General features: G+C 40.5%; 2 protein-coding genes across 3 annotated transcripts in view; one reads left to right on the top strand and one right to left on the bottom strand.

Annotated features, from left to right (window-relative positions):
- Positions 1–1,768: 1,768 nt before the first annotated feature.
- On the bottom strand, positions 1,769–3,201 carry LOC117456568 (claudin-23-like). The gene has a single exon (XM_034096496.2). It carries the CDS (start codon positions 3,163–3,165, stop codon positions 2,338–2,340), a length of 828 nt encoding a protein of 275 aa, XP_033952387.1. The 5' UTR covers positions 3,166–3,201; the 3' UTR covers positions 1,769–2,337.
- Positions 3,202–8,097: 4,896 nt separating this feature from the next.
- Positions 8,098–15,015, top strand: part of LOC117456342 (poly [ADP-ribose] polymerase tankyrase-1-like) — an 84,851-nt gene continuing 77,933 nt past the window's right edge. For both annotated transcript variants that reach the window (XM_034096190.2, XM_034096189.2), the window contains exons 1-3: positions 8,098–8,599; positions 10,648–10,763; positions 13,531–13,639. In XM_034096190.2, the coding sequence (XP_033952081.1) occupies positions 8,098–8,599; positions 10,648–10,763; positions 13,531–13,639 (727 nt within the window). The remainder of the gene's footprint in view (positions 8,600–10,647; positions 10,764–13,530; positions 13,640–15,015) is intronic.

Raw genomic sequence — 15,015 nt, 5'->3', positions numbered from 1 at the left:
AAGATACAACTATTTTATTATGACAAATGATGTGCAGCAATAGCTAGTAGTTTATTTCAACACTTTGTTTCAGCTTGACAGACTGTAAGTATATTTGAAATCCTTACGTAACTTTTAGGGTTTCAATGTGTTTTACCACTGACTACAGTCTGTTGTGTGTACATCAAACCATGCACCGCTGCCTCTCTGCACTCTTTCTGGGATCTTGTAACATGATTGTATCAGCGTTAGTGTTTACTAAACTTAACTGGACCAGGAAGGATTGGTCTGTTATCATGCACTTCAGTCTTTGTTATCAGATAGAATATGTGTCTGTGATGTGAAGGAACAGGAAGGATCTGCCATGAGGGTGACACTATGTCAGCATGTGTTCATATTAATGAGAAAACTTTGCATGTTTGTTTTTCAGGAGGGGCAACCTAAAGTATCATTTTAAGCTGGTGCTGTATAATTAAAGTGGAACTGATTACATGCACATGTAGGTTTAATATCCTGTGATGTCTGTGAAAATACTAGTCATGTTATCTGTTACTGTGGAGGAGCATTCTGAAGTCTTATACAATTTGTATTTATTTTAAAAAATAAATAAATAATTGAAGGTCACTCAATTGTTCCTTTCAGAATACTTCTTAGCAATTATTTTTGAGCAAGTACCTACTTACCTACTTTGGCGATAGGTAAGGTTTGTTTTTAACCTATAGCGGCCCCTACTGGACGGTTAAGGGGAATGAGGAGTCAGCAGTCTTTGACAACGTAAAGCAGTCAATAACAAAGGTTTTTCAAAGATCCTCAATCACCACAACTACAGGAAGGTCCTTAAGCTTATAAGCTTATTATGTGCAAAAAAGAAATAGCCTGAGGTCACCTTGATGATACTGGAGATATGTTGGCTTTGTTTTAGAGAGTATTTCCCTTTGTGCATGCTTTACGATGTGACATGTGGCCATTTAAGTTTGAGTGTAATGTAAAGCTGGATTTGGTTACAAAATTGAAAATATGGGAATGAGCATTCTGAAACTGGACCCATATAGAAAGTTAAGTCAGAATCTTTAAATTCCCGTATTTGAGTCTCCTTCATGGAAGTTTAGAGCTATTATAAAACTTTTTTTAAAAAAGCTCTTCAGCATCTCAGGAGAATGAGGCTATAAATAAAAACTGACACCCTAAACACCATCTCTCTGCTGTAGGAGCTGTTAGTATCTGTATGGCACTGTGAGTGACTTGTCCCAGTGTGTGAGCCTCAGACAGAATACTGCTAAACTTTGCATTAACTATAACTGGGGCATTCAACAGGTCCGGCTGGGAGTCTGCATCATGATTACTTGGGAGGCCATTTTAACAACAAAAGACTGAACGGCCAGGAGAGAGGCAATTGTTCACTACAGTGTTGCCTTGTGCAAATCCAGTTTAAACAAGAAATGCTGTTGGACAAGATGTTGAAAGAAACAAACCTCTCCGACCGGTTGTATGTGTACGTATGAAGAAAAGTAAAATGTAGCCTTTCTGAATGTGTGTTTGAATTGTAGCCTCATGTAATAGAAATTGCAGGCCAAACTATGACAACAAATTAATGTAACCTCACCTTTATAACCACAGCTATTCCCCTTATATATTTTAAAAACGTCTTTGTTTTCTCCACATGCAATCTGAACACTTGTAATGTAACAATAAGTTGATACTCAGTCATCTGTTAGTAGGAAACATTTCACATTTAATAAACAACACTTGTATCAAAGAGCAATGAGAACAATATTGATCACCTTTCTTTTTCAACAGGTGCACCTGTTGTCTTACAAGGTTGGCCATAATCTTAAAGTGCATACGAATACAGTATTTACATAAAAACATTAGGGGGGAAAGTTGGCAATGTAGACAGAAAAAAACAGAATTCTTCACCTTTTACTTTCCTTCTAATATCCACCACATCTCCACCTCCACTGCTCTGCTTGAAGCACACTCCAGACAGAGTATCATGATGTAAGTATAAATCATAACCCAGCTAGTATGGGTCTCGTTGCTAGCTCTCACATCATTTAACAATAGTATAGATGTTTGCCTTCAAGTAGCCCATTACTGTCCTAATGATGTGGCTAACTCAATTTAGACTAGCCTACATGTGAGTTTACAGTGATTTCATAAGGTGTTAATCTCTTGGCACCACTGACATATTCTTTTATGGCCTAAAATAAGTGTTGGTATAATGTCTTATGTAACAATACTCCATAATATTATAAACTCTGCTTGTAATATAAAGTTTACCATCTTCCTAGAAAGTTTCCCACTCTCAGTCCTTTATTTAATGTCCATTTTACGTCGTGTTCCTCTCCTGTAGTGTTCTCATAGGTCTGCCTCATAAGGTCTGCCGCCGTATGAGGTGTTCGCTGACCGGGCTGCCGGGCTCTTGGCCCGGGGAAAGGACACATCTTCATCCAGGGAGTCTTTCGAGTACGGGACGCTGCTGGCCTCGCTCCGGGCCCGGTCCAGGCTCGGCACTTCGACTCTTCTCGCCGGCTGTCTCCTGCTGTCGAAGCGGGCTCCGGTGACCTGCTCCACCCGCTTCTCCCCTCGGTTCTTCCCTCCGCAGCACCGGCAGATCCCGATGAACATAACGAAGCCGCCCAGGATTTCAAAGATCCCGCCTATATAGCCCAGAATGATGCAGTAGCCCACGCGCACATCATTGGTAGGGAACACCGTTGGCACTTCGTTTAGGATGTGGGTGTACCAGGCGATGGGTATGATGGTCATGACCCCGGAGAGGAAGATCAGGATTCCGCCCAGGCCAGCCAGCAACCAGTTAGGCCTGTCTGTCCAGCAGCGCACCCCAGGGATGGCCACTGCCAGCCCGATTAGAGTCACGACGAGGGAGGCCACCATTAAACCCTGGGCCACCTCGATGACCTGGCTCCCTAAATATTCGGTGTCCTGCAGAGTGCAGTCCGCCCTCGTCTGGACTGTGGTGGCCCTGCAGATCTCCCAGATGCCCTGCTGGATGAACTCATCCGGCGGGCTTGAGGGAAGCGCGTTAAGGGTCCTCCAGTTTGGGGCCACTGTGGCGGTCAGGTTTAGGATCCATCCGCAGGGAGCCATGACCATCCCGAAGATCAGGATGCCCGGGGTGCGCAGGGATGTGCGCATCCACTCCTGCGTTCTCTGCGACGGCATGGTTGTTGTTGGTGATGTGTGTGTTCTTGCTGCCCAACTCAGTAACTTACACAGGAGAGACTGAGTTTTGACAGCTCCAACAGCTGCTATTTAAAAACAAGTCTGACTGAAACCTGGCAGTGGGCGGGTCCTTCAGGCTTACCTGTCTGCTGCCTCGAGTCATCGAATAGGACAGGTGTGGCTGGCTGGCCGTGCGCAACACAGCTTCTCATCTGCAACTGCAAGGAAGGGGAGAGGGGAGTTTCGACGAAGCTTTTATCATGATGCAAATATGTGTGATAAGAGAAGATAAAGAACAGGAAATATATTTAGATCTCTTTCCAGGAGGCAGTTACAAAAAAAAATACAACTTCTATTTTTATACCCCATTTTTAAATCACCTAAATGTAGTTTTGTCCTAAATGTTTTGATTACTGTATTTACAAATATAGTCCTTAATTATTATTTTAAACACTTATTTAATAATGATCAATAACATGTGTCTGCAGGTATCCTTTCGCATTAACACATATGCATTAATTTAAGAAAGAGGAGACTGTAAGACATATAATTAAGAAACATTTAAGCACTTGTTTGTTTGCGTGTGTATATTACTTTATTTACCTTTTATTATTAGAGAGGCCTCAGCTCTCCACAGGCTGCACATTTTGACTCATCATCTTCATTACAAAATTCTCCTTTTTTGGTCCAAGCATGTCATAATACTCAGAGATTACGATGGTTTTGGTTTGGAAAATGCCCATATGGCTGATAGAAATCCAGTTCAGCAGGAATCCTCTGCAACCAACTGTTCAAATACCTTTTCGGCCTCTTTGAGTTTGTCTTCTCCTCCTCTCTGCATATCTATCTGCACATCTAGTTTCATAGTAACACTTTGTTTACCTCGCCTTTCTCTGACTTTCTGAATTGGCCTAAAACCCAAAACATGAACAGAGTCATTGGGCAAACTCCCGGAAAGCAGCAGGTTGAGAGTGTGACTATCCCACAGCCATCAACCTGATCAAGCCCACATAGAAAGTGATTTAGCTTCTAAAAGAACCAAACAACCCGAAAACAGTTTGTGATACTTATACATTGTTTGAATTGACCACTTCTGAAATGTGTCTATTGGATCTTTACCCCAATGTGACCCCATTTCCCCAAATAAGCTCTCTAATATATTTTATTTATTTAAAAAAGACTGACACCATGAAGAAATGGGAAGACATGAGCACTCTGGAAACTGCACTTTGGGACTTAGGTACCAGCAAAGTTGTGTTTGTGTTAATGCAATTTCCCACAGTGAACCATACAAATTCAAACTCTCTAGTCACATCATCCGGAGGGCGTTGTGTTTTTATGTTTTTGTTCTGAGAGTTGTTTTTCAGGCCTGGCTCAAGCTTTGGTATGGTATGTGAGGTATGTCAACCTACCGGAACTTTGCACAGTCCTGTTTTATCACTTCTACATGCTGAGTCACTGCAGCTGTCACATGTGATCAGTTGTCATGTCATTTATTTTACTTGTCAAACACTGTTTAATTGCATATCTAATTTACCTTTTGATGATATGGCCGATGTATTTAAAATCCTGTGGTAGCTTGGCTTCAACCCAAACACTATCACTAATTTGGCACTGTTTTTCCTTTAAAAATATGTCACATTCTTATATTTCGTCATCTCTCATATTAATAAAATCTACTGTATTTCTTATGTCTGTTGTTCTTGTTTTCTGTTTAATTTGTTTGATGTTGAAGCTTGTGTAAAGGACTTTGAACTGCCTTTGTGTCTGAAATGTTGTAACTTAACTGACCTTAGTTGAAACAATTCTTAAAAAGCTATTTTCAAAGATGTTCAAGTTCTTCTAAGAAGCGGAACTTATCTTTTTTTTCATTTTAAATAATGTATCTGTAAAATAGAACTACATGTTTTTACAGTTTGCTTTCTCCATTCATTGTTACAATTTTAACTATCACATTTTTTGAAAGCTTGACACAATCTATGACCTTTAATTGCATAGTATCTGGATATTGATTATATCTTTTTTTATAAGAAAAAGAAAAAATAATATAAATTAGTTTTCTAAGGAAATATTGACCTTTAAATTATACATCATGGAGTTCCAATTAACTTTTCTCCAGGGTTTTATTTCTTAATGTCACAATGACACGTCTTTTTTTCATTTCACAATTATTTGCAAACGGCATTCACAAGGTGATATTAGTGGTGAATCATACGTGCTGTCTGTCATCCATACTGATGCAGTGCAGACGATTCCTTGTAACTCAAATCTAAATGTTTTACTTGACCATTTTTGTAGATATAGTGTCACCAAAATAGTAAAGATGTATTTACTTTAACAGATCAAATCTGTTTAATGTTGTTTTTAAGGGTCTGAGTTATTAGTCCCAGCATCTTTATAGCAAGAAGGTCCTTGGCTCAAATCAAAGCTACGTGTCTGTATTTTTGCTCATGTTTTTGTAGGTTTTCCTCTTGGTGCTCAGGTTTCTTTCTGCAATTCAGCTCAAGAAGGCTACACATTATGGTACAACATTGTATGAGGACATTACCCTTAAATATTTGAATAAAGATGTGTAACTTGGGTTAAGGTGGAACAATGCAAAAAAACAAAACAGTGTGACAACATGACAGAGTGTAATAGAGATCACCTGTCAATCAAATTCAAATTCCTTTAAGCTAATTTTACCCACTGCTTTTTTCAAATGCACACATAAGAAAACAACTACTAAAACCAGCACAATTATATATATTTTTTCGAAATCTGTGGTAACATATTTCACAAGCTTATTTTGCATAATGTATAAGTCTGCTGTGTAATGTGTAGGCCTGAGTGTGTTTAAAAAAATGCCCGTGATCACATATACAGTGCCTTTTTTTGCCTAAATTGATACATACTGTAATCAACTATTTGAGCATTGTTATTTTGTATGTTAAAGTGTTTGCTGTATTAACAGAAGAACTGCTGCAGCTCCTCTGGTTCTCAACTGAAAACAACTGTAAGGTGCATACCGCCACCTCCGGAGTCGGCTTGACTCGGTTTGCATTTATAAAGAATGCACACATGTGTTTAATCGTTAATGTCAGATATGTACTAAGTAAATACATTTGTTCCTGCTCAAGATTAGATTCAACTTTATTGTTATTGCACATATTACAGGTACTGAGACAACGAAATGCAGTTTAGCTTATAACCAGGTGCAACAAGCAGTGAAGTGGAAAGTAATGTACACAATCTACAGAATAACATATAGAATGAATTGAATGATGAATAAACAGTGGGGTATGAATGAATACACTAGATATCAGCCTGTGAGCAGTATGAACAGTGGGGTATGAATACTAGATATCAGCCTGTGAGCGGTATGAACAGTGTGTATGAATATGCTAAGATATATAAAGTATGAAAACGGTAAGCAGTATAGTATAAAAGATATAGATATTAATTTCATGATGATAAACATTGTGGAACAATGATGAAAAATGGGAATGGATGTGGCGACGTAAAACTGACACAAAACAACAACAAACTTTTGCCAGCCAATTGGAGAGTTTCATCAGCAGCACGTGGTAAAAACCACCAATGAGCGCTCAGCTCGAGATACCAGCGAGCCGTTTCCCATCAAGCATTTCGCTTCCGCAGCTCGTGGAGAGCAACTGCGCCAACTCGCCTCGCCTCGCTCTCAAGGCTGCGGGCGTCTTTGTCCCGCGAGATTTCAAAGTCTCATGTGGGCGAGCCTCCAGAGCAAGTCGGACAAAATGACTAACCATCATGCAACGCACTAGCAAGACGTTGATCGCAACTGCGCAGGTCTGCGCAGGTCTCAAACAAGCCTAAAGAGTTCTACCGCAAAGTTATTCTCCGTGGGGACTTCCGGCAACAATCTTGCTTCTGATTGGCCAGAAGACTCGAAAAAACATCAGGAAAGATATTTTATTGAGAAGATGATCACTATGTGACAGAAGTTTTCAAAACCGTTTATGGTCTCCGGTACTTCCAGTCCAACGCCGACTGCATGCACAGCGTTAGAAAATCGGGCCTTCAAAATAAAAGTTTGACTTTGTCCCCAAAAAAAATGTAATTTTTTTTTTCTTCACTCACACATCCGCGACCCACTCGAAACGGGTCCGCGACCCACTTTTGGGTCGCGACCCACCAGTTGAGAACCACTGCTCTAGTATGTCTTGATCATATACTGTATTCAAGTTATTACCAACATTCTCCACTAGATGGTTGTGTTGAGTTTCTCCAAACCATCTGACATGACTAAAGTCCCCCTGCATTTTACTAGGCTAAACCCTTTATATAGTCTATGGGCTAAACTAACACCCCATAATGTTGTAGTAACCCATCTGCCAAGTATGCCATGTTTCCTAAACAAAATGAAAGGTTATTAGTTTTTGTTAAAAAAGAAAGAAAATCAGACCAACAAAATAATATGAGTTCCATCTGACAGATGGAGCCATAAACACAACTCAAATGAAAACCAATATAAGAGCAAATGTATTATAAATGAATAGGTTACAATGAATATGTTTATTTTTAGTAACATTTAAGCCCACTATGATATCTATTCTTTCATTGGGGCCTTTAAATTGCAAAAAACATGCAAATTACCTAATTTGTAGCTACCCATCTAAGTATACACACCCCCAGATTAAAAAAGCATATACATTTTGTATTATTCACATAGACAACACATAAAGGCCAACATGTAATCTACATTTGTGTAGACGGTTAAGTATCTACATTCTTTACAATGTAATTTTGTTACCAATTTAGTTGTAGGCCTACTGATATTTTAGTAAAGCTTTATTCAATAGTTTTGGATAAACCAAATGTAATCCCAGTAAACCCAAGCGGAAGTTGGATTTTCCTGGGCAGGAAATTGTCATCAGTGTTTTTGTTGCTAGTGGGTACTGTTGTGTTGTGAAAATGGCGACGCCTCGTCGCTCCTCTCAACAGCAGCAGCCGAACTCCCCGCTTTCCTCCCCGCCCCGCGGCTCCTCTCGCCCCGCCACCCCTCCTGGCTGTCCGGCTGCACCCACCGACAATGCTACCTCGCTTTCCCGCAGAGCCGCGTTGGACAACCAGGCTGACGGGGAGGCAGCCCCTTCATCTCCCACCGCCTCCCCAGCTCTGGCCCTCTCCACCAGCAGCAGCAGCAGCAATAGCAGCAGCGCTAGCTCCCCGACAACCACCGAGGGCAGCGGGTCCAGCCCCGGCTCTACGCCCGACTCGGGCAGCGGCGACGCGGCCAGCAGCAGCAGCAGCAGCGGCGGCGGTGGTGGTGGTGGTTCATACGGGGCTTTCAGGGACCTTTTTGAAGCCTGTCGTAACGGGGATGTGTCTAGGGTGAAGAAACTCGTGGATGCACTGAATGTTAACGCAAAAGACATGGCAGGACGCAAATCTACACCCCTACATTTCGCTGCAGGTAAACATAACGGCCAATCACTGTTTAGACAAACTGAAGTCTAACTCTGACTGTTTGTGGAGCTGGGAGGATGCTTAGGGCGTGGTAGCGACCAGAAAGTAGCTAATAAACAATACACTACTAGTTGTAGCCTATGTTTTACAAAACAGTTTTCAGGATGGCATCACTTAAAGATATGAAATGCATCAATAAATACAAAACATTTATTGTAACACATGATAATTACCCTGTGTATTTATGTTGTCAAAAATGAATCCCCCATCTCTTTCTGTATTAAAACTGGGTAGGCTACCCCTATAATAAATACATTAATAGTGTTAAAGTAGCTTGGGCAGACAGCATCCTTTATCTCAGTTATACTAGAATTGCCAATTATAAAGTTTAATAATTATTCAACATCTATTGATTTGATTACAATTAGTTGGTTCATGGCATGGTTAATTTAAAAATCAATTCTGGATTGAGTACCTAAAGGTGCGGATTTCAGGGTCTAAAGGTGCTGGACAAGTTAAGTGTGTATAACATTATGGAGTTTTTAAAAAGGTCAACTGATTACATGAATGTAAACATGCAAAGGCATGATAAACTTGCACAAATAAACACACTTTTCTCTAAAAAAGATAACAATAATGTTACACTTGATAAAAAAAGTCCTTTTGCTTATATCAATGAATATGATAGGCTTGGCCGAGCTGCCTTTTTATTTCTCCAAAATGTAACTTTCAAAAATAAATGATACACAATAACACTGTAAAACTGGTATTCTGTGTGATTATTCAACAAAAGCTTGAAATAACTTTTACTTGGTGTGTCCATCCATAGCAATCTAGCTTATTTTGGAAGTTGTGAATCAATTGGAAGATAAGCATCTTGATTGTTACATAAATCGATATTTTTTCCCCAGCCTTAACAAAAGGACAGGCGGTGCAACACATTATGTGTGGGCAGAGCAATTTTATTAAGGGCCCTGTAACTATTTGTGTTCCTGTTTTAGAAAACTCACTTAGCATTGGTAGACGTAAGACTATTTGGAATAAAATGTACCAAATAATAAACCTTAAATAGTGTTGCTGGATAGCTCAGTAGTTAGAGCTGGACACCCATAGAGTTGAACCTGTTAAGTAAGTAGGTTCAACTGCCAAGCTCACCGAACATCTCAGGCAATGTTATCCCCTCTATCTCCCCCTTCCAACTCTGCATCTCCAATTAAGGCACTCTTGCTCAAAAACATATTAAAAAAAGGAAAAATAAATCAGGGAAGGGCTGAAATGTCAGTTTGTGTGTTAAACTTTGCACCGGCACAGTCATTTGGCAGGTGCTTCATGGGTTAAGAGAAGCAGGACCACAAGAAAGGTATTCTACACTCTTGTTTTTGCCACAAGCAAGAAGAAATAGAAAAGATTAAAGATAAAATATCATTTTTTTCATTTGAATCTAAAACGTACTTGTTTATGTTCCACGGCTATGAAAGGTGCTCATCTTGACTTAAGCTTTTCAGCTCCAGGGTGGACTGTTTTAAATTCTTTCATCTGTGCAGGCAAAAAGATAAAAGCAGAATAACTCGCACAGCTGCTTCAGATCTCAGGCCTTCCTAATCCTCAGCAGCTTGAACAGTGAGCAGAACTCGAGTCCCGTGGCACGTCTGTAGTGAAGACATAACAAGCTTCAGCTGAGAGCCGCTTTCCCAAGCAGCTGCCACGTGGATGCCTTACATGACAAATAAACAAAATATAGAAAAAGAAAAAAAAGCCCAGAAGACAATTTAGAGTCTAGTATCAATTATTAACATGATAGGGGAATACAATTGAAAACAGACACAGCAGTGTTTTGTTTCCGCTGTGTTGCTCCTAGATGACTGCTTCGAGTTTGAGAACATCTGGGATCCTCTCTTCTTGCAACGCTGCAGATTGGATTCAACCCTACATAAATAATCGATATGCAATATGAGTTTTTTCTGGGCATGACGGATCAATTGCCTAACACCTACTTCCCTTCCCTATCTTTTCTTTCTCCTCCTCCTCTCTCCTCTCTCTCTGATCTTTTCTCAGGTTTTGGGCGGAGGGATGTGGTCGACCACCTGCTTCAGATGGGCGCCAATGTGCACGCTCGGGACGATGGGGGTCTGATCCCGCTTCACAACGCCTGCTCATTCGGCCATTCTGAGGTGAGACTTTACACAGAAACCCATTGATAACTAGTATGTCAACAGTACTCCCCCCTTTATCTCAGATGAAAATACGGAAAGAAAACATCATCTGGCAAACCATTTTTTACCCCAAATTAGATTACATTACTTTATTGTCATTACATAATGCAAGCAGAGTTTAACGACATTAAGAAGGTCTAACCAGATTTCAAATAGTCAGTTATATACACATCTATCAGCAGTCTGCACAAAATAAATGCACTATACAAATATACAAGTAAAGGTATATAGATGTAAAATGCATAAATAAAAATAAATACACCCAAATATTTTAGATATTAGATCTTTTAAGGAACTTAGAAAGAAAGTCTGTTTATAAATCATAATCATGGGAGAGAAAACCTTTTAGATTTGACTTTAAAGGGGACCTATCATGCAAAATGCACTGTCTTTTATACATAAATATGTGTCCCCGGTGTGTCAGGTAACTCACACAGCGTCAGAAAATAAAACCCTCTCTCTTTTCCTCCGTACCCAAATCTCTAAAAACGGGTCTACAACGGAGCTGATCCAGATTTGCGTCCGATATGACGTCATATCGGCAATGCAGACCCACAGCCCAATCAGAAACGTTGCTATCAGAAACAATGCCCGACTGTTCTGGACGTAATATGGTCGGTGTTTACATTAGCATCGCTAACACTCAGAGCTAACCTGTACTGGAGAGAGCATGTGTGTGAAGAAGCAGGAAATAATAAGGAACTCACCTTGTGGTATAACCGGCAAGAGAGAAAGCCTTTGAGCTCCATACTGTTTCAGAAATAATCCTTGATAATCAAGAATCTCCCGCATGAGCTCAGCCCCCTCCTTTTTTTACAATTTTTTTTTTTTTTTAGCCTTTATACCCCAAATCAGCACTTTTGAAACAGGAAGTGAAATAGAGGGATATGAGGCATTGCTAGAATGGGTAATCTGACTGTCTGACACATTTATATACAGATACACACATTAAGATAAAAACACAACCATCAATATAAACAAAATAACAGTCACTTCAATATCATTTTTTTTGTGTAATTACTTATTTTTTCTTAATTCAGATAGTTTTACCCTTACATTTCCTACACCTTGATTATGCTAGTGCTGTTTTATAAAAACTCTTTAATCTGGGAAAGCAAGCATGCTGAAGATGCACACATCCATGTGAGTGCAGTCTGAGGGAGTGTGACTCCCCATGAGGGCACATAGAGGTGGACACCACTCTTCCATTATCCTGCTTGGAATAAAGGACAGTTTATACTTTCATAGAATGTAATTCATTGCTGGCGATAAAAAGATGTAAGGGCACAACATTCTGTGAAGTGGCAAAATCTGAAATGGCTGTCGGAGTAAACTGCAATCACTATTTTTATGAGAGCAGAAGATTATTCTAAATTATGATGTGCACAGTCAGCCTTGAAAATGACTTTGAGAAAATATGAACATTCACTGTCATTGCTGCTTTGATATTCTGCCGAGGCATGGTGATGCTTTTGAATATGTGCTAATGATTTTTGCCCTCATGGCCATTACCCACGGCGATCAGTGTGATGTTTACAGTTTGGATAGTTCCAGAGGCTTTTAGAGCGTTCTTTAAGCGCACTTTACAACCTTGTCAGAGAAAGCGCTGTGCTAATGCAGCTGTGTGATGAGAGTCAACACTGTCCAACTGAAAGCATTCGCACAGCAAATACACAGTTGCTAGAGTTGTTGAATCTTTCATAAAATGAAGATTAAACCCTTCATGTGAGAAAAAAAGCAGTGCCTGAAGAAACAAGTATCTGGCCATCTTATTACACAAGTAAGAGCAAGATGTATTCTGAGTTTGACAGCCGCCTTGGTGTTAAATCAGAGCAGAAACTGAACCCCGATCATCGTTGAAACTACACACTTGTATTTGTGTTGGTGAGGAACCATGTAAATAGATAAGTCATTTTGAAAGGTAACTTTGTGTGCCCCACACCCAATGCTCAGAAGCAGGTTAGAGCCAATGTTCTTTGTTCTAAGGTTCAGTTATTAGCAGCGGCCAGGTTTCAACCTTTAGCTCTTTGCCTAAAGGGGCCTATTTTGCTTTATGGGTTTTTCCCTCTCCTTTGGTATGTTCTATCGTTTTTGGTGCATGTAAATGGTCTGCAAAGTAAAAAGTTTCTCCCCCACACACAACAAACGCCTCGATTACACTTTTTGTTATCTTTCGTAACATAATGGCATCACTATGTAACACTCCCATCGTCTGTTGGCTAGCGCTCCAACACATTGTACGTGATCTGTTGTTGTACGACATCTCTAAGCAGTTGACCAATAAAATCAGAGTTGGCCAGCTAACCAATCAGAGCAGACTGGGCTCTGGTTTCAGACAGAGGGTGAAAAGAGGTGCTGCAGAACAAGCAGTATGAGAAAAATAAAGACCTTTTTGAACATTAAAGTCACAGTAGAGGCACAAAAAACAACGATGAAACCTGAAAATGAGCATTATAGGGCCCCTTTAAAGTACACCCCTATCTCTGATCCCCTTTACTTTCTATCCTGAATGTGTGAATAAAGGTCAAATTGCTCCCCGAAAAAAAAGTGAATGAACCCCACAATGTTAGGGTAACTGGGCAGTTATTGCTAATACAGCCCTAGCTTATCGTGATTAAACCTTCTCACCTGCCTGTCGTGAACAAATACCATGGAGAGAAAGCATCTGGGATTTGGTGATTTACGAAATAAAGAGTATATGCTGATGTTCTGTATGTTTCTTCAGGTGGTGTCCTTGCTGCTGTGTCAGGGAGCCGACCCCAACGCTCGAGACAACTGGAACTACACGCCACTCCATGAAGCTTCCATCAAGGGCAAGATAGACGTCTGTATAGGTAAGCACGAGACTCACACTGCAAATATTGTGGGATAAAGGAACAAAAATGAGTGTTAACTGGTTTGCTAGGGGTGATTACGTTATGCTATGTGTGGTATGTCGATGATAAATTGTCTCGTGAAAAACATTTTAAGAGCCAGTTAGACTGAATTACGGCCCGTCCACACACAGGCATGAAAACAATCTTGAAAAATCTTGATGCTGGGCGTGTCTGAAGCTTGGCGATTTTTTGCGAGCAACGTGACCAACAACCAATCACATGAATCTCCCGCCCCCGACATACAAAGCAATAGCAATGTTAAGACGAAGTAAACTGGATATAAACTCCCCAAACAGGCGAAAACCTACCAGTTTCACCCACTGTCTCTGCCACCTCCCTCCATGCCTGGTTCCTCCGGTTTGTATCCCGGTAAATAGTTCTGGTCGTAAAGAACCGGGTGATTTGCTACCGTAATTTCTCGTTTGGAATATGAGGAAATGAACTGCGGTCTGGCTCTCCCAGCTTGCACGCGGTTTGATTGGCTAGCGCTTGTACTGGCGGGATTTGAATAAACGGGATTTGATTGGCTGATGCCAGCTTCGAAAGCATCGGGAGCATCAAAAGTTGAACATTGCTCAACTTTTGATGCTCACGATGCTTGCAAAGCCATGCTCCGCTCCCCACAATGCAGTTCGGCGAAGATTCAAAATCTTCTACGTCACCCCATTCAAGTGAATGGGCGAAGCTTTGAAAGATTTGTTTCATGCCTGTGTGTGGACGGGCCGTTAGCTGTGAGCAGAGCAGAAACAGAACACATTCAGCAGTGTTGCCACAACGGTTCCCACAGTTGCATTGTTCCTTTGGGTGCAATACAATTCAGTGGTTGTTCTGGGCTAAATATGTTCTATTATTTGCGGTGGAATTGCTGTGGTGAGTTTATAGATATTGTGTGTACCCTCTGTTTTATATCCCTCCTCCTCTGCAACTCCAAAGTCACAACCTGGTGTTCTGTATAATCACACAGTCATTTTATAATAAATCACCCGAGTGCATGTTATTAATATGTGTAACATAAAGCAGCAATTACGCGGCAAACTGCAATTACTGTGCTTTCCTATATTTTAGCCTACACATGAATTTCTTTGTCTTACAATATATGAGCTCCCACCAACATAGTTTTTTAATTTTAAAAGTGAAACAACACCACAGGCTCAGTTCAGAATGGACATTAGCAGCAGCAGCAGCAGCTATCTTTAAAAGGTGAATTGGACATTTGAAAGGCTTTATTACTGATCCCTGAGGAAAATTCCGAAGTAGACGAGATACGCTCTTGCTTGCAAACCGTCTGGGCAATCAGTTGTAAGATAATCTCTTTATGATCTTAATGGAAAAGC

The sequence above is a fragment of the Pseudochaenichthys georgianus genome, chromosome 12, assembly GCF_902827115.2.
Source record: "Pseudochaenichthys georgianus chromosome 12, fPseGeo1.2, whole genome shotgun sequence".
Lineage (NCBI taxonomy): Eukaryota > Metazoa > Chordata > Actinopteri > Perciformes > Channichthyidae > Pseudochaenichthys > Pseudochaenichthys georgianus.
This window is presented reverse-complemented; position numbering and strand designations above follow the sequence as displayed.